Source organism: Cyclopterus lumpus, chromosome 12 (assembly GCF_009769545.1).
Source record: "Cyclopterus lumpus isolate fCycLum1 chromosome 12, fCycLum1.pri, whole genome shotgun sequence".
NCBI lineage: Eukaryota > Metazoa > Chordata > Actinopteri > Perciformes > Cyclopteridae > Cyclopterus > Cyclopterus lumpus.
Window position 1 is genome coordinate 5383187 of NC_046977.1, and position 19696 is coordinate 5402882.

The following is a 19696-nucleotide window of genomic DNA, read 5'->3' on the forward strand; positions in this document are numbered from 1 at the left end:
CCTGAAATGTGGGAAATGAAAACCAATTGAGACTTTTAAAATATAATATTGTATTGAGACGTGATGAGACAAACTCCACAGTAAAAAAAAATGGGGGAAAAAGGATACAAATGTATACATTTTTTGATACATTTTGATACATGCACAGTGATTCGAGGGCGCCGCGTGCTCGTATCGTCTTGTGCCACGAGTCAAAAATTAGGAGTTAGCATTTTCAAACTTGCAATCTTCAAACACTGACTTATGTGACATCACTTGAGGCATTTCTTTTTCTCTATCAGATGATTTCTTTCTATATCAGATGATGCGTGGCCATAAAAAACGATTTCATACACTTTTCACATATGCCGTAGTACTCCCAAAGAGCCGTGCACAGGCTTTGATGTGTACATTCGGTTCCTCTTTAACTATATCGTCTCATGGATATCTCAGGAGTCTTTCAAGGCATCAATCAGCCTGTGTGTGCAAACAGGAAAAGTGTATCTCCTTTACTGTGTGTGTGTGTGTGTGTGTGTGTGTGTGTGTGTGTGTGTGTGTATCTGTGTGTGTGTGTGTGTTACAGCACGGCCATCTGGTCAGAACATTTCATGATGGATAGATACATTATTTCTGATCATGCGCAACATGTTTGGTGGCCTTCCCAAAAGTTCCAAACTGATTTATGTGAGAGCGTGACTCCCGCGCACAAGTTGACTTTTGCGTCATCCTTTCTTCGGCAAATAGAGAGAGATTCGGGGGCGGGTGGGGGGGTCGGGGGGGGGGGAATGAGGCTCGTCCTGAACCTTGTCCAAACTCTGCAGGCTGCCACGATGAAGGGTATATTTTTTTTATCAAGGTCTGCCAGCCAGGCATCTCTGACAGTTCTGTCCGCTGCCAACACACAAACACGGAGAGAGAGTGAGAGTGAAGCGGAGGGAGAGGATAGAGAAAGATGGAGAGGATAGAGAAAGATGGAGAGTGATACAAAAAAAAAAAAAAAAAAAACGACAACAACAAGAGAAGTCTCGTCATCTGATTTCTTTCTTCTTCTTCTTCTTCTTCTTCTTCTTCTTCTTCTTCTTCTTCTTCTTCTTCTTCTTCTCGGCCAGAACTTTTCCAGATTTGGTGAGCGGCGCTCCGGGGAGCCGAATGATTCACGGAAGCAGATTTCTATATCATGTTCAAATAAATCACAGGAATTACATAATGTTCACACGCAGCCAAATTCACAATTGAGCCCGTTTTCAAGAGGGATGTCTAATTTTACACGTTGCAGGAAATGAATGCAGCGATGCCCTGTTGTGCGACATAGTGCGTTTGTGTACAGGTCTATTAGCCGGGACAGGCTGCTCTATTGTTATTGATGCTCTTATTCAAGTTAGACATAATTGAATTTCAAAACCCAAAAATCACTCATTCATCATGTTGAGGGTTGACATTTCTATTAGGTGTACTGATGCAGATTCGAGTGAAATTTAGCTTAAAGATTAAAAAAAAAAAAAAAACATATCCAGATGTGTGGAAAATGTGTAGTTGGGCTAAATATGATCATGTTTTTGGACTTGAAGTTCATCACAAAATGCAACCAGCTTCTCTGCCTACACATGTCATCCTTAAGAAAAAAAGAAAAAAAACAGCAGAGTTTGTTGCACATAAGAATATTTGAAAACCTTTGAAAGCTGAATTCTAAAAGTGAAATATAGTTGTTTTTTAAAAACTCTTTTACTCAACCAAATTTCCCATCGTTGGTGTTTCATCTTTGACTCAGCAGGACAGTTTTTTTGCCCTTTCGCAGCGTCAATTAAAGGCCCCTTGTTATTCTCTATCAAGAGCCTGTAATAGCAGCGAATGCCATATTTGTGATGCTCTATTGATCCCCGAGGGGGGGAATTTGTCTTTCAGTCTGGCACTGTTCACAGGAGAGAGAGAGAGAGAGGGGGGGGGTCCTCTCCTCTAAAAACAACCTCAGCGGTACACAAAAAAAAAAAAGGGTTACGTCCCATCTCAAAGCTGCGAAAAGAGAAGGAAGGCCCTGCAAGGACAAACTACATCGATCCTCTTCTGGGTGTACTGCCAGTGTTTTATACAGAGGTCCATAATTTCCACTGAATCATACATCTCTTTCTCACCGTGTCTTTTGGCCTCTTCCCTCTTCCGTTGCGCCTAAAATGTGACCAGAGGTGTGAATAATGTAAGCCCGGGGTCATTCACCTCCGAGGTGTGAATTACAGCGTCCTGGCTCACTGTGAACTGATTACACACATCTGTTCCTGTATTTTCATCACAAAAGGTGTTAGTTGCTTCAGTGGTTTCCAAAATTAGGTACAGGGACCTTTAGGGGGTCCTTGAGGATGTTGCAGCAGGTCCCCAACAGAACGAGGGATCGCTCAAATTCACATGTCTGTCATTTCCTATTAGAGAGAGAGAGGGTTCTGGTAACTGGTTCAGAAACCCCCGGTGGTTCCCACCCCCAATGTGACCAGTTACACATTTCTGTGGGTAGGGAAAAAACAGAGGGCCGAAGAGGTCAAGATATACAGTGATAACTCAACATTAAAAATGTACTTCAGCCATGTAAGTATTGCACTTCTAAAAAGTTGAGGTACTAAAAAAAGCTGGAAGGCGTGAAGCTCGTTTCACCTCTGGTGTGGGTTTAAAAGTGTGCCGGTGATGTCCCGGAGTACACTTCTGTGTCACTACAGCACGGTGAGAAGCTAAACCACCGGAGGTCAGAAAAAAACTAAAGATGTTCAAGCAGTGTTGAGTCAAAAGAAAAGGTCACTGAGGCCATGATATTCTGATTCTAGTCTAAACTGTAGTCGGGGTCAAGCTCCAACAATGCTGCGACCTATATTTCCCATAATGCTATTCATTCGTGTCTTTCATTAGACCCTAAATGCCCACTCTGTTTAATAAACCCAACTCCTGTCAAAGTTAATGATATCTTTATACATTTCTTTTCATACCTTTTGAAAACTTCCCTCCAGAGCGACAGAAGATATATAATTCGACAGATTTTAACAGACTTCGCGGTGCCACCGAATTACCCTAAACCCTGTATTGATTTGCAAGCCCACGGACTATTGAAGCGTGGAGATCAACAACAACAACAACAACAACTGCATAACACAGCGGAGGGGGATTAACATGAGTAACGCGGTGTACTCTGCATGAGGAGCTAAAGGCCCTGCTCCATATCAGCACCACGGACAGCGCAGCACTCTGCTGCAGGGTGGGACCGTTACAGCATTGTACCTGACCTGTGTACATGTTCACTAGGTTCAGGTCCTCTGGTACGCATGTACAATAACCCGATATAGACAAGAAATAGTACATGTACTGCTGGCTGAAGAAACAACGGAAAAAGGTAATATATATTTGATGTTATGGGGAATGTTAGACGCTGCAACTCTCATAAGTATACATGTTTTTTGTTGTTGTAATGCAGGGACAGCTGGGAGTTCACCTTCCACGTGAACAGAGTGTACAGTGTGTACAGTGTGTAGTCTTTTTTTATATATTTTTTTTATACATCTGGACCGATTAAGGGCGAGAGTACAGTAACACCGGGCCCCCGTTTCCCCCATTGGTCCTTCCCCAGCCGAGCAGGGTGCAGAGTTCAGACCGGTCCTGGTGGGGAACCGTGTGGATGGAGTGGGGAAGGTTGCACCGCCCCAGTTCAGGCAGCAGGGCTGGAGCAGATACAAGCTCAGATAGTGATTGAAAGTGATGGTAAAAGGATTTAGCCTGGGCATTAACACAGAGGGAGAGAGAGGGCGGGCGAGAGAGAGAGAGAGAGAGGGAGAGAGAGAAGAGGGAGGAGGAGGAGAAGGAGGGAGGGAGATATTTTCCATAAAGCCTTTTTTCTTTTTTCTCGCTTTCTTTCTGCCCTTGAGCATCCCGGGTAAACCCGAGCTTGTAAAGTGGGAAGAGGAGGAGGAGGAGACGGGGGACAGAAGGGCGGACACGAGCCTTTTCCTCAAAGTCAATATTTTATACTTTTGATACTCCTTGACGCTGGATTTCACTCTCCTCTTTTTTTTCTTCTTTTTTCCCCCCCCCCCCTCGCCGTTTCCAGATCTAGGACACCGATCTACCGTGCGCAGGCAACCCCGGTGTGACGGAAAGAAAGAAAGAAAACAAAGTCTCCGGGAGAAGGCAGAAAAACAAAAAAAAACAGCGAAGACGGGGCAGCGAGATAACGGGAGGACAGCGAGGACCGCGCGGGGAACGAGTTCAGCGGACGATCAGGGGGGAGATCCTTTTTTTTTTGTGGGGGGGGGGGGGCGGATGGGGGACGGGGGGACGTGCATGTTCCCTGAAAGTGCTGACCGGTCTCGCGGATGCATGCTAGAAGTAAGTGCTTTATCTGATTTGATCCCAAAAAAACCCATCTCGCAACACGATGCATTTTGCCCCCCCCCCCAAAAAAAAGCTCTCTGAAGTCTGCACCGAGAAGCCGACTGTGAGTTATTGCAACACTACATCCGGGGGGGGGGGGGGGGGGGGGGGGGGGGGGAACCGGACTGGGAAACAAGGGGGACTTTGAGGCTCGACGAACGCGTTTCATCTCGGATTGTGCAACACACACACACACACACAAACACACACACACACACAAACACACACACACGCACACACGCACACACACACACGCAGTGCGAGGAATGCTGTGCGCGGGGTGTGGGGGGAGAGAGGGGGGGGGGGGGGGGGCACTACTGTAGAAAACTGACACACCCCTACAACACACGGTCCGTGCCGGAATTAGCTTCACTTGTCAACTGAAGTAAGTCGGAGTCCGCCGGGGTGTGTGTGTGTGTGCGGGATGACGGTTCGGATTATGCCGCTGCAAAAAAAAAAAAAAGTCTCAGTTTTTTTAATCGAATTGTAAAAATGAAAAGAAAAGGGAATAAATCCGCCGAGAACTACTTCCTGTTGCAGTTTGTCATGCGATGAACGATAATATGCCGGAGGAGGTGCGAACGGGCCGGTGATCGATACACACTCGAGAAGATGGAGAGGTTTTTTTTTTGCATAATTTTAAATAGGAGATATAAGCAATTTAATGCATTCTTCAGATTTGATATTTCTTGCAGTGCAATTCTGTTTTTTTAAACAAACATCTGTATGCTGTCTATATGCAGCACCGGAGAGCTATTACAACTCTGTGCGTAAAAACACACACGTGCTGCTGCCCGGTGCCGCCGGTGCGTGCCAATGTTATCCAAACAAAGCGGCGTTCAGTGCGTTTTTAATTTCCAACTTTCATATTCAACATCGCCCTTCGGTTCGAGGCGGGGTTTACTTGCTGTGCCACACACCCACTTACAGGTTCTCCATATAGTCTACAGAGGAATGTGGTGTTTAGCTTAATTACTAGACCTGCATAATAATTATACAACAAAATGAGAACGCAACCCACCCATCAGCATGCAGCCTATGTGTCAAAGACTTTGCATTACACTTGTATTCACACAACAGAGAACTACCATGCAGGATGCATCTCATCTCAAACTGTGCTCAGAAGTATATCCTCACATTTACAGTGAGATTAACGATGTGCCGGATGAATGAGGATGCTTTACACGTCACACTAACTCCCTACTTCTCCCACACTTGTCCTCATTTCGCCCCAGGACAATCGGAGGAGCTCGGCCAGTGCAAAACGTCCAATGGATGTACCTGAAGACGCAGCAACTACTCCTTCGTCCTCTCCGACCGGCTCCGCCGTTTCCCTGCAGGACTCCGCTCTCTGAGACATGGACCCGCGTTAACGGGCAACACTATGGTTAAAGTGCATGCCGAGATTCATCTCTGTAACATTCTCCGCCTCTCCACCCACCGCTCATCTTCCCCAGGAAGTCAGCCGTCGAAACAAGACAGCGTCTCTCTCTCGGCTCCGTGGAGCACGTCAGCACCTGTGAAGAGACACTGAGCCGACGTCTCCGACACAGCGTCCTCTTGTCATTCGGGGCCTTCATCAGCCCTGAGGCGAGCTGTGTCCATCTACCTGCGCCTCTGCGTTCACAGTCCAGCGGTATGGCGGTCGGGATGTCCACCACTCGCTTATGATTACTGCCCCATGCGCCTCACCTCTCATCTGAGCTCCGTGGCCCCCTCACCTTGTGCCGGTCCCCGCTCCAAACACCCCCCCTCGAGCCTGCCATGCTCCTCCAGGCCGTGTTTCTGCTGCTGCTGCACTGCTTGGCCTCCACGCTGGGCCAGTACGAACTGTGCAAGTCCCTGGTGAGCACGGATGAGGGCTCGGTGTGGGAGCAGTACGCGTGCCAGCCCAAATCCACGTCCATGAGAGACTACATGCGGATCAAGGTGGATCCGCCTGGAATCACTTGTGGAAACCCGCCCGAGAGGTTCTGCACTCTGGTGAGTTCACGTCGGGACGTCGAACAGCATCTTTTATACACCTTTTATGAATAACTTCAAAGTGCATTTACATGTATATTCTTGACCCTTGAACAGAGCAAACACGTGCTCCACGCAGTTAAATAGAGTTTGGAGTCGGTTGCAAGAAGCGTAAACGTGGAAAAAGTTGAAAACCATTAGTTGGTGAAGGTCACGGGGGGGGTTATGCAATTACGCTGAATAGTGACAACAGTGAAAAGTAATGACAGAAATTCACACTGCAGAATCCACAGAGTCAGGGCTATAGGGAGCTGAAAGGGATGACATAAGTGCAATGACTTGGCATGACTCGACCTCCCTCAGAGCGGTCCGGAGGTGTTGTTTACATTAAGTATGGACTTGGCAGGCGGGGATCCGGTTTGATTAGAAGACCTCACATTTCCTCTGGTGAAATGCATATAGTGGGACCTTTTTAGTTCCAAGGACACTGAAGGGTGAGCTCGGGGAAAACTCGTTAAAATGTCTGCTCCAGCAATATTTAACACACTTTTAGCCCTGCGGGCTAGTTCCCATCCCCAGCTAATGCAAATGTAATAATTTAAAAATACGGGTTATAAAATCATTGCAATACTAAGAAGACTGCAATTAAACTCTCCTCCTCCCCCTTTTAGTGTGAGAGACTGCAAGTTCATCCTCTTGATAATTCGCCCCGCTGTCCACTCACTGAGTCGGCCGGCACTGAAGGTGCCAGACTCGTCTAAACAGCCATGAGTCAAGATCTCACTCGTGTTCCTGGAGAGTGTTTAAGCTCGTCTGCGTCACGTCATGTCATGCTGTTAATGAGGTATTCGTATCCTGTATGGCTGGAGATTAGTTACCTCCAGAACGGATTGAACAAAACAACCCTCCGCCCCCGGTTTTCCTCCCCTTCCTTCCTGCCTTGCGCGGAGACTATTAACAGTACTTGGGGGTCATTTGACAGGAGCAGGAAAGGATATCGTGCTCCTTGGATACCTAATGGTTAATGATTTGTTTAATGTAGAGGTAGCGGAAACCTTGTCTTGCGAAAGCCTCTCCGGTGACTTTCTCTTGAGACGGGGAGACGAAACAGCGTCAAGGGTGGTGGGGGAGAAGGGGGGAGAAGGGAAGAGGGATCCTCGCTGCCATAGCGTATTGACGTCTGCCCCCTAATGGCCCCGGTCCTGGAAACTTCTATAACTATGTTTCTGAGTGAGCGATGATGAAATATTGATGGCTTCCTTAATGGGCTTCCTTACAAGGGTTTGGCCAGCGTCGCGCCATTCCAAGGATCCAGAGTGCCCAGCTAGGCCGGCGAGAGAGAAAAAGAGGGACAGAGGGCGGGACGGGATGGAGTTTCGGCCTTAGTCAGCACTTTTTACTTCATGAACGGGGGGGGGGGGGACGTTACAGCAGAAAGTTCTGGTTCTTCTCAGGTCATCTGCGACGTTGGGGATTGAACCAGGCCCCCCTACTGCACCGGCTGGGGATTTAGAGAATGAGATGAAAGTTTACTTAAGAAATGAGGGATGTCAGATTCAAACGCCTCCACATAATGAGAGCGCTGAGTAGGTTTAACACTGTCACTGGATCATTATTTGACAAGTCATGGCTACGGTTCTATTGAGCAAAATAAATTACTTTTCTGGCATGTGATTGCAATTTCGTTTTTAAACAGACAATCTTTGCATTTTGGGTTAGGAATCACTGCGTCCTCCATATTTCTTTTTGGACACACTGAGTATTAGTTGAGGGTTATTGGTATACAGGTAATTCCTTTTCATTTAAGCTGTTTTCTTCTTCCCCTTGCCCCAGGATTTGGCAGCTTTACAGAAAAGCCGTCTTTCTTGTCTAATTGGTGTACATTCACTCATTCGGCGCTCCCACCGGTCGAGGGAATGTCGGGGCACTGTAAAAAAAAAAACTGCATCACCCGATGCGCAGAGCTGCTCATCCTTAATAAGACTTGAGACATACTGCGGAAGATGCTAAATAACATTTCCCCCTGCTCCTATCACTCTTTGAATGCTCCAGTGTCCAAACTATGAGAATTCACTTTTGAGGCATCCTGTAGCTTCCTCTGCTTGCATAAGTTTACAGTAGTCTTTGGTCCCTGCATCTCCCCAGGGATGCATTCTTTTACCCACTCTATTCATCTCTCTTGTTCCCTGGGAATGCAGCATCCCTCCTCCTCAGCCAAAAGGGCCAGCAGGTTGGCTCCTTCCAACATGACGGGCTTCCAGCTCTTTGACCAAAATCGCTACTGTCACTCGTGCCGCGTTAGGAGCTTCAGTTGCCACCTTGTAATTCCCCTGTACGATAGCTCGAGTCTCAGTCTTACAGTTGAGGATGATGGAGTAAGGAGGGGTGTGTGGGGGGGGAGGCAGTGTGTTGCAGAGGGAGATAGCTAATGATGAGGGAGAGGTGAGGAAAATCCAAGCTTAGCTAAGCACAAAGATGAAATCAGACCACAGCTCCCGCACAGTAGTACACACGGTGTCGATATATATATATATATATCATTTTTTATTTTTTTTAAAAACCCCGCTGCATTCAATAAGCTCTCGTCGTACAGTTGTTTGTTATTTCGCTTTCTGGTTTTGAACCGAAACCTTCAATCAACCGCCTCCCTCGGGTCCCGAGAACAGAGAAGCAGCCGAATGCAAATGGCATGCGTGCGTGTGTACAGGAATGTACAGTGTGTGCACCAGCAGGGGTGTGTGTGTGTGTGTGTGTGTGTGTGTGTGTGAGAAACGTGTGCACGAGTTGGCCGACTGCGCACGGTAGTATGTCTAAGAAAGATCACAAAACAAAAAAGATACACACACACACACGCACACACACACACCTTCCTGTTCCACAACACACTTGCCCGTTTTAGAAGGTAGAAATCTGCCAGCTCTAAAAATAGACATGAGAAGAGAGAGAGAGAGAGAAGCTGCGCAGCAGCGGAAGGGGAGCATGCAGGAAGGGGAGGAAGATGGCAGCTGGTAGCGTGGATCAGTGCTTCCCAGACTGGGCCTATGGCCACGCTTCATACTCGCTGCCCAGTGTAGCCCTGCCAGTCCCGGCTTGCCCGCCCTGCCCAGCAGTGGGGGCCATTGAGGCCAACGCGCACAGGGCCACCCACACCCAGCAACGGGCCATCCCCGGTGCACCTCCCTGGGGTAGGAGCCAGCCCAGGTGGCCGGTGTCCTAATAATACACCCTCGGAAGGGGAATCGGGGGGGGGGGGGGGGGGGGGGGGGCGCAGCGGGAGCGGGTTTGACAGTGCGGGGCATAATTAACGAAGGGAACGGGAGAGAGAAAGACACAGACGGCGAGAGAGAGTGTGACTGTACGAAACAACGGAGGTGGGGGAGGGTGCGGTGATGTAATGGCGTGGCTTGCTTTTTCCCCATCAGGACACAGTTAAAAGTGATCAGAGGGTGTTTAGATGTGTTGGCACAACGGGAGGGTAGTTATAAGTGAGATTTATCCCTGACTGAGGTGATACTAAGAGGGATTGGCCGCAGGGGCTTAGACAGCGCGAGGTGAACTCAGCAAACAGGCCTCGTCTCGCCATCAGGACCTCAGCGCCGACGGCCACGAGCGTAGCGTTCGCGTTGGGATTCGTGTGAGAAATAGATTCGAGTGATTATTTTTTGTTTTTTTTGTTTTTGCGCGACGATTCTTCGCGCTAACATTTTACTTACCACCTCCTCTGTGTAGACGTTTGGGGAGATACAGACCGAGGTGCGAGGAGGAGCGAGTGTGAGCCTCTCTCGGCTTTTCCAAACAAAAACTTCCGTGCAGCGGAATCCGTCTCAGAAATAGAGACAGAAAGAAGTCCCCTGGAAATGCCCGGAGACAAGTGTTTGAGAAGATTTCTGTTGATTTTAAATGTTTGAAGAGCTGTAGGAGACTCGCACTATTTGCCACTCTAGTACACACTCCCCATATTTCCACAAGTATAAATGAGAGATACATCAAGAACAACCTTATCGAAAGGGATCTGTTGATCTAAAACATTCTTAAAATCTACAGCAGAACCCATACAAATCTGTACGATAGAGGCGATGAGAAAAATGCCATTACATAACGATATATTCCGATAACGCCCCGGTTGACAAATACCAGAGTGTCCCTTTAACATCTCTCAACGCAGCACCTCAATAAAAGATGAAGCGCACTTATTAAACATCGAGTGTGTTTACAGGAAATATTTAAGTCTGTGACATGTTTTTGCCGTTACGTTGTTTCCGTGTGCATTTGACCTATTTTAAGCCCAACCACGATGTCTTTCCCAAACCTAACTACGTGCTTTCGTTGCCTAGGATACGACGTGGCTTTAAATAACACGCAAAAAGCCCTAAAATGCATCATAATGAAACGTAGAAATGGTCGTGCTATTCATATGGACCTCCCGTGATAATCGGGTTGGTTGACTTTTTTCTTGTGGAGCGCATACTGCAGAATTCGTGAAGGAAAGTTGAATACGTCCTTTTTGTGGAGCTGCGAGAAGTCTGATGAATAGCCTCAAGCGGCGTCACATGATGATCGTCGCCGCTTTAGGCTATCGGCTCGAGGCCACATTACCATAAAACACCCTCGTGTCCGATTAAACAGTTGGTGGCCGTGTTGCATTGTGGGTAATATAGGCACCGTGAGTTGAGAGCGATATCTCAATGTTGACCCTCGTCATGAGACGTGTATTGCGAAATCTGAGGAGTACTCCTTTAAGAAACACAAAAAGGTATACTATAAAGAGCTTCGGTTGCGCAATCCACGTCATTAAAATCCTTTTTTTCCGTTCCCGTCCGCCTCCCTTTTTTTATCTACATCTCCTGCTTTGTGATTGGTTTAGATTTAATAACAGACGTCAATAAAATATAATAGCTTTTACCTGAATTCAACCTCATAAAAAAAAAAAAAAAAAAAAGAAAAAGCAACTCGGTGCACTCTATCGGCTGTGAGCATTACCTAATCGTCAGATAAGTTCCCAAATATAACTCGTCCTGTTCCGACTGTGGTGGGACAAGCGTTTGCTGCTGTTTTGGAGCAGCATGGCGTCCCCGCTCTATCCTTCTTCTTCTCTCCTCCTCCAGCACAGTCACACATGCCTATACAGCAAACATTAACTTTTGCACACACACGCGCGCACACATAAACAACACCCGCCCACACAAACACACACCTAAGAAGGCATTTACACCGCCGTTAGACATTTAACGGCGGGCGCATAATCACCATTTCCAAGTAGTCAAAGTGAAAGGATTTGGAACACGCGCTGACCACGTACGGACGTGCACATTTCTTTTTAAGGGCGACGACACAGACGGCGGCATCTCAGGGTAACAAGAACCGGCATGATGGAAACACCTCCAACCAAATAAAAGATTTACGTCATAAGTGAAAAAGCAATATCCCTTTCTCTTTGCCTCTGTGGCCTTTTTAATGGGGAGGGTCATTTCATTCCATGTTTCTTCAAAACAAAAATAAATTGTGTTCTCTGAGCGTGCGTCCCTACTTTTATTCCCCTTGCTAGCAATATAAGTTTGAAACTCCTATAAGTGGAGGCAGAAATAAAGAGGAGAGAGGAGGGCAAGGCGCCGGTGGTGACAGAACATATTTCGGAGGGGGGGGGGGGGGAGGGGGGGGGAACAGAAATGATCATAAAAAGCGATGGAAGAGATGAGGAAGACGCACGCAGAGCACCATTCTCTTCACGCTTTATTTCCGTGGAAATGCATAACGGCAGCATTACTGTACACACGCGGTAATGTTTTACGACAGCCGTCGTGTGTGTTCAAACGCTCGTGAACGGATGTTTTCTTCCTCGAGGGGGTCAGAGAGCTCCCTCACAATCAGTCCTCGTGGCCGATGCAAACTCGGGCACCTGAGGAGTTATTAATGTGCGTTTTGGAATCGCATTATTAATCCGCGAGTAGTGAGGAAAAAAAAGTCAGTCGTCGGCGAGGCATCGCCGCGGCTGTTGTCGTGGAGACAGGATCCCACGGAGGATAATTGCTGGAGGGGCTTAGCGGTGCGGGCCACCTGCCGCAGCAGTTGGCCGGGATTGGCGTGTGTGTGTGTGTGTGTGTGTGTGTGTGTGTGTGTGTGTTTGTGGGTGTGTATCCGGGCATAGACATAGTCGGCCAGGGTAGAGTGGGATAAGGAGGACAGCGTACACAAAGGGCTTAAACATGACCTCAAGCGTAGGGTGCATCATGGGGGATGGAGTCTTCCAGCCTATATTTCAGTACATATCACCTCTACTGTAGATCATCCCAATGGGCTCGGAGAGGTGAAGAGCAACAAGCAGCTTGATCCAACGCCCAAATCCCCCCAAAAAACAAGAGTTATTTAAATATATATATATATTTATAGCATTGATCTTTGCTTCCTGTCTCTGTTGTTTGGATTTGCCTGCACACAAACACACTTTCTCTCAGAAGCACAAACACAAGCGCACTTAAGCAGCTAACGCAGAGGGAGTGTGTGTCGTATCTGGGACAGTGTGACAGTGCGATCATTTTCAATAGGATTTGTAGGTCGAGGGTCATCTCCAGAACAACAGCCCACTAATCCGGTCCCGTGCGTGTAAACGTGTGTCTGGACTGAGGTCAGGGGATGCTCTAATGGAGGGAACAACAGCAGCCAGGGCCGCTGCGGTACTGACTAGCTTTCGGGGCTAACGTCAGCGCGTAAAAAAAGCACCCTTCATCTAATTTTGTATATATTTTCGTTTTCCCCCGGTCGCAGTCGTTTATGAGCATTTGTAGATTACCATCCTTGAATGCGTTTCGACAGTGATGTCTATCCGAGTCTGTGCGAATGGAGATAATTGTGTTACCAGACAGAGGACAACTGCTACGATGTCGCTGCAGCGCGGAGAGAGAGATAGATTATCTGCAGGGTTTTTCGGTGCAGAGATCCTGTACTCTCACGTGCCATTTTGATCCTGAACGAGTGTCTTCCGTGCTGCACGAGCTTCCCTCAGCGTTTGCTTATGTTTGGAGTTTTCCACACTCTGCACTGTCACCACAAATCAGATGATTTACAATCTGAGCCTCGCAGGATTGTAACTTTTGCTTTTTGTTATCAGACCACTCGAGTGGCTCTAACTGACTGCTCACTTTCCCCCCTCGGTCGCGGTCCGACGTCGTCATTTCAGACGGACCGCCGCTTCTCGGCGAGAGACGAAGCGAGGGAGCGAAGAAAAAAAAACGTCTTAAAAAAAGAAGCGGTCGACACGCGATCCGAGCGTCGATATTATGCAGTATTGCTTTCACGTGAGAGCCTTACGTCATACGGGAGAAAGTGCAGTTCAAAGTGACACAAATCAGCCGTTGGAGGCTTGAAAGGTTGCCGTAGAAAGTCGGGGGTGAGCTTGAATTTGTGAAAAGCATTAAAAACGTCCCACGGAAACCTCTCAAACGTCTTCATAATCCACTCTCCGTTTGGCACAAACATTCCCATCTCCTCCCAAATGGATCCAAATACGCATCTTTGAATCTCAACCCACGTGCGCGACTGCTTTCCACAAACCTTTATCAATCAAGGGTGAAAGCACAAGCTATACACAGCAACCTTTAAAGCCTTTTAAGGGTCTTTGATACTCGAGAGATTGATTTTAAGGGAAATATCACTAAACAGTCATTATGCAATCTAATTTCTGCTGACAGCAGATGCAGCATTACGTTATATTAGTGTTCCATCAATTTGCAATTCATGTTCTCAGTGCAACTTCAGTATCTTCCATCATTAGCCATAATTTGATAAATGGCTAAGGTGGTGAGTGAATGTTATGCGTGCCTCTCATCGTAGTAAGCACAAATCTGCGTGAAACATTTCTTTCTTTATTGCCAGGAATTTCTGCCCATCAAGACGCTTCTTTCTTTGAATGTTCCTTGAGTTTTCTTTTTATGGTTTTAAAACATCTCCACACATAAGTGAAAGAAAAGGCACATTAAATCAGGTGTATTATCATCGTCAGGTCCCGTAGTTATCTTCAACTGCTAAATATCAAACTTGGGAATCGAGAGAAAGATAAAAGTGACGACGTGCTTTTAAAAATAAAAAAGCTTTTCATCAAACTTAGGTCATTAAAAAAGCTGTTAAATTAAAGAGGTCTTTTAGATAAACGAGTGGCTGTAACTGAGACCGAGATTGAAATGATCTTACACAATATGATTGGTCATGATGAATAAGATGTTAACTGAAGCAACATGTGTAAATCAGAATTCACTTTTAATGCATCCTTAACCGTCTGCAAAGCTTAGTATCCATCTATGCATCTCTATCAATAGTTCACACACATATTAGATTGTTAGTAGAGATAATACAGATTTTACGCAAATAAAAATATGTTTTTTGCACAATAATATAACTGTAACGCTGACTAAAATGCACGGGGCAGCTGTGAAGTAAATCCTTGTCTCCGATTGGCTATTCCGGCTCTGAGTGCGATCAATCACTCGCTCTTAAAGGTTACCATTACTCTTCGCTGTAAGAAGGAGTCTTATCATTCGCTTTCTTACTCCCAAGTTGTTTGGAGCATTCTTAAAAGTTTGATAAATAAGAGCCCAGTTCTCGACAAAGTCACCGACATACCGAACTGTTTTAATTTATTACATCTATTGAAGTCAATCTTTTCTTTCTGCACCAAACAGAATTTGAAGATGAGCTGGTCGCAGTCTTAAACAGTACACTTAGAAGAAAAGAAAATAAATAATAAAAAGGAACAAAACAGAGAAGAAAGAGGAGGAAGAGGTGGAGGTGGAAGAGAAAAAAAGGAGGATATTTTAAGACGTACTCTGCACTCCATCAAGAGCTTGTTAAGAATGCAGTAAAAAAGAATATTGGATTCCCAATAAATAAAAGAAGAAGGATAACGTATGAAAATGAAACAGGAGAGGGGGATTTGAAGCACAGTAGAGTGCGAACTTCACAGGCATCAGCAGCTAATTCTTTACCTAAATAAAATGTATATATTCTATTTTCAAACTGCGTCAGATTTCCATCGTTGCCATTGCGCAATTGAACCGTGTCAAACGGTGAAAAATGACAGTTTTGACAGAGTGTAGACGACAAATATAAAAGTAGAAGAAATAAGCCAGTGGCTGTGTGTTATGAAGGGGAATAGTTGGACGAAGAATACAAAACGTTGATTCCTGTGATGCAATGAAAATAATAACTCCGTTATCAGTGTAATTAGTACATCCTGAGGGCGGCATGAGCCTTCTGAATGTGATGCAATCTATAATAGCGTCTGGGATTTCTTTGTGTAAATATTTAACGTCTGCGGTGATGTGGATGTCAGACAACTGGGCTTAAGATACATCGGTTTGACTGAAACGTCTGCAAACGTCTCAATAGGACGAGGCCAGAGTGGAATGAGGGGAGCGTGGGAAAAAAATGATCCGACACGAAGGATGTTACATTTCACAAAAAGTTTGGGCCGCAACTCGGAGCAAAAGGTCACGGGAGGTAGACTTGTTTTGTAACATGGAAAATGTGCTAATCTGAATAAGCCGATAATGAAATTAGTCCTGAGATCTCCTGACGGTCCTCAGCGCCGCTAGAAAGAAGGTTCTGTGTGTGAGGAGTGAGAACAATCCCGAGTTCTGTGGAGGGGCTTAAAGGTCTTGGCATCGCTGGGAGGAGGAGGATCAATTCTCTGGAGTTAAAAGTGCGGCGGCGCTCTGCCGTCTATGCAAAGACGGTGACGATGCGCGATCCTCTTGACCTTCACACTTCCTGTTGTGGTTGTTTGCCAAGTTTACTTTTAAGCTCTCCGTCTCTCGGTGCCGTGGCGCGGAGTCGAAGGCACTCCTCGTCACGCCATCCTCTGCGGGAACAATGTGGACGTTTTGTTGGGGGGTGTGGGTGTGTGTGGGAGGGGGGGGGGGGGGGGGGGTCATAGAGGCCCCTTTACTGACTAGCACCCAGAAATAAAGGCATACATTTTCAAAAACGTAATTATTTGGTCAGGGACTTTGCACCATCTAAGGACATTATAAATGAAGTAATACGGGCATTAAAACTTGTATTATGTCACTTTATATTATTTGAATATAAATAGTATGTTTATTAAAAATGATCACTCGCTAACAACAAGCAAAAACTGTGAACGGTTAATATTCCGGGCATTGTAGTACTTGCTGGTTTCTGGAGTTGTGGGCAAAATGTGTGTACTTAAACGCATCACGTACACTTTGTCCAAGGGCCTCTTAAAAAGTGAATCTGTACCCAGGTCTGTGACGCCCTCTCAGAAATAAGACCAACACATCATATTATATAACACAATCCTACAATATTCTATTAATCCTCAAACCCTGACTGATATGTATTCCTGCTCCGTCGTCATCATCTCTTCTAGGAGAACCCGTACCTGTGCAGTGACGAGTGCGATGCCTCCAACCCGGACTTGGCCCACCCGCCTCAGCTGATGCAGGACAAGGAACGCAACGGCCTGCTCACCTACTGGCAGACCGTCACGTGGAGCCGGCACCCGGAGCCCCTGCTGGCCAACATCTCAATGTCCTGGAACAAGAGTCTGGAGCTCACGGACGACATCCAGATCACCTTCGAGTACGGCCGTCCGACCGTCATGGTGCTGGATAAGTCCATGGACCACGGACGCTCATGGCAGCCGTACCAGTACTACGCCGACGACTGCATGGACGCCTTCGACATTCCGCCCAAGCGCGTGCGCGACCTCTCGGCCACCAACATCACGCGGGTCATCTGCACCGAGCAGTACTCGCGCTGGGTCGGCTCCAAGAACGACAAGAACGTGAAGTTCGAGGTGCGGGCGCGCTTTTCTGTGTTCGCAGGACAGCGGCTACAGAACATGGACAGCCTGTACACTCGCATGGAAAGTATGAAGGGATTGAGGGACTTCTTCACCTTCACCAACCTGAGGATGAGGCTTCTCAGGCCCGCCCTCGGAGGCACCTATGTCCAGAGAGACAACCTGCTGAAGTACTTCTACGCCATCTCCAACATCGAGGTACCGGCAAGGTGAGGGTCGATGCTGTCTTGATGAGGGATGCGTTCTTGTTTACATTTTTATATATATATCGATTACCAAGAACGAGGAATGAGGAAATGAGAGCTATATTATTAATTGACAAGGTGATTACGGTGCATTCTTGCATCACCCACATCTACACTAAAGGCTCCTTTACACCGAAACCCGTTTGAGTCAATCCAAAGCACCTATATCACATCATATGATCCTAGATCATATTTTTAAAATGTATATCGCAGCGCTTTGTTCAACCACACGTTCTTGACACGCTTCGAATTGATCTCCTACAGTCCGACACAGGTTGCGACCCATCTCGCACAGTGTGACCTGCAATAAACGTGCACACAGTGTCAGGAAAATTAAACGTTGCCCACCTTTAAGGCTTATACGGGTCCAAAAGTGAAAGCGATGTAAATTGAAATATTTGCATTTATATATATGTATATATATATATATATATATATATATATATATGAAGGTATGTCTATATATATATATATATATATATATAGACATACCTTCATATATATAAATATATATATATATATAGACATACCTTCATATATATATATATATATATATATATATATATATATATACATATACATATTTATATATACAGATTTATATACATATATATTCGTTTAAATATAATATATTATATATATTCCTTAAAATAATGCTAATTTACATATAAAAGACAAACTGCAAAGCAGTATTCATGTGTATCCGCTGAAATGAAACCAGCCAATACTAATCAATAACAAAAGATAGCCGATCACGCGTATGAATTCTCACACGAGCTGCATATAGTTGTTGTTATTGTTTGCCTTTCCTCACACACACACACAAAAATAAAAGCCACCTGGTGCCGTCCGGCCCGACACTCGTGCAAAACACACACGCTCGCACGCAGCCGCTCTGATCTGAGGGCGTTGAAAGCGACCCCGTCTCTCTCTCTCTCAACATGAATCCCGGTCTGCCCGTCACCGGCCCGAGAGGACAATGATTAATGACAGAAACATATGGCCTCGGTGGTCTAACGTAAACCGCCATCCACATTCTGCCAGCGGAGCCCGGGAACCCTTACATGGCAACTTTGTGACAGTGAGGGATGCTCGGGGGGGCCGTCACGCGCCTGCTTAGCATCAACAAGCCATCTCTCCTACCTTTAAGAATTATCATTCCAATCAATACGGGCGGCTGACATTTGAATGGTATTTAACATCCGTGTTGGGATGGCGGTGGGAATGTGTGTGTCTGTGTGTGTGGGATGGGGATGGTGGGTGAGAAGGGGGGGGGGGGGGGGGGGGGGGGAGAGAGAGTGAAAATGGGCGACTTTTTGAGAGGCGTTTGCTGATGTTGGTGTCTTGTTTGTTTGTATGTGTGTGTGTGTGTGTGTGTGTGGAGTCGAGGTAAGGGGGTTGTTTGATGAAGTCCTGAGTGGATGCTGACACAGCACACACACACACACACACACACACACATATCCCTCTAGCACTGTGAAGAGGGCCCGCAGGTATTGATCACAGCCACTTTTCAGGCTCAGCACAGAATCAGAGGGGGGGGGGGGAGTCCATCACCACGCCAGAACCTCCACTACATCCATCACATTTAATAATCAACCAATGCCTGAATAGAAAAATGTGAGCTTACTTCTTTATTTAGCAGTGCACAAGTGCACCACATCTAAGGATGGGTCCTCGCGTCCGAGCCGCTTTGCTTGAAACAAAGTTAAGCTCCCAAAAAAAATGTCCTCTTCATTTTCTCTACACTTCAAAACCTCCTTGATTGCTCGCCTCATCCAGGGAGCCGCGCTAATGGCTGGTGGCAGCTGAAGATAGTGTCAGTGGGTGCTGGATCTGGTAACAGAGGGTCCAAATTTAGCCCCGTGGAGATGACTGAGGCCAGTCCGTCTTCCGCCCCGGGCCACCCACACCTCCCGTAACATAATCACTAATCAATAAGTTATTCTGGGCGGCCAGCAGGAGTATTAGGTGATAGCGGTGGGGGGTCTTCAACAGTACAGTACAATCAAGAGTGTCTGACGCTTACGGCTGGGAAATTGATTTTTTTTTAGGGAGCGAGACGATTAGTCAATGTTCCCCGGACAAAAGGCTAAGCTATTTCATCTCATCTCATCTGGCCTTAGTAACATATTGGGATTTCCAATGCTTAAAATTTGAATAATGAATATTCCACTCCGGCGGGGACGGCACGCAAAAATGGGTTTTATAGGATCAAGACCGAATGGCAGTGTACCGCAGGTCGCCACGGTAATGAGATATGCCGGCGTTATCAATGGAGAGAGGGTCGCAG

General features: G+C 46.5%; 1 protein-coding gene across 1 annotated transcript in view; it reads left to right on the forward strand.

Annotated features, from left to right (window-relative positions):
• Positions 1 to 6061: 6061 nt before the first annotated feature.
• Positions 6062 to 19696, forward strand: part of LOC117740653 (netrin-G2) — a 52593-nt gene continuing 38958 nt past the window's right edge. The window contains 4 exon segments of the mRNA XM_034547177.1: positions 6062 to 6090; positions 6092 to 6131; positions 6133 to 6363; positions 16724 to 17367. Of these exon segments, the coding sequence (XP_034403068.1) occupies positions 6062 to 6090; positions 6092 to 6131; positions 6133 to 6363; positions 16724 to 17367 (944 nt within the window).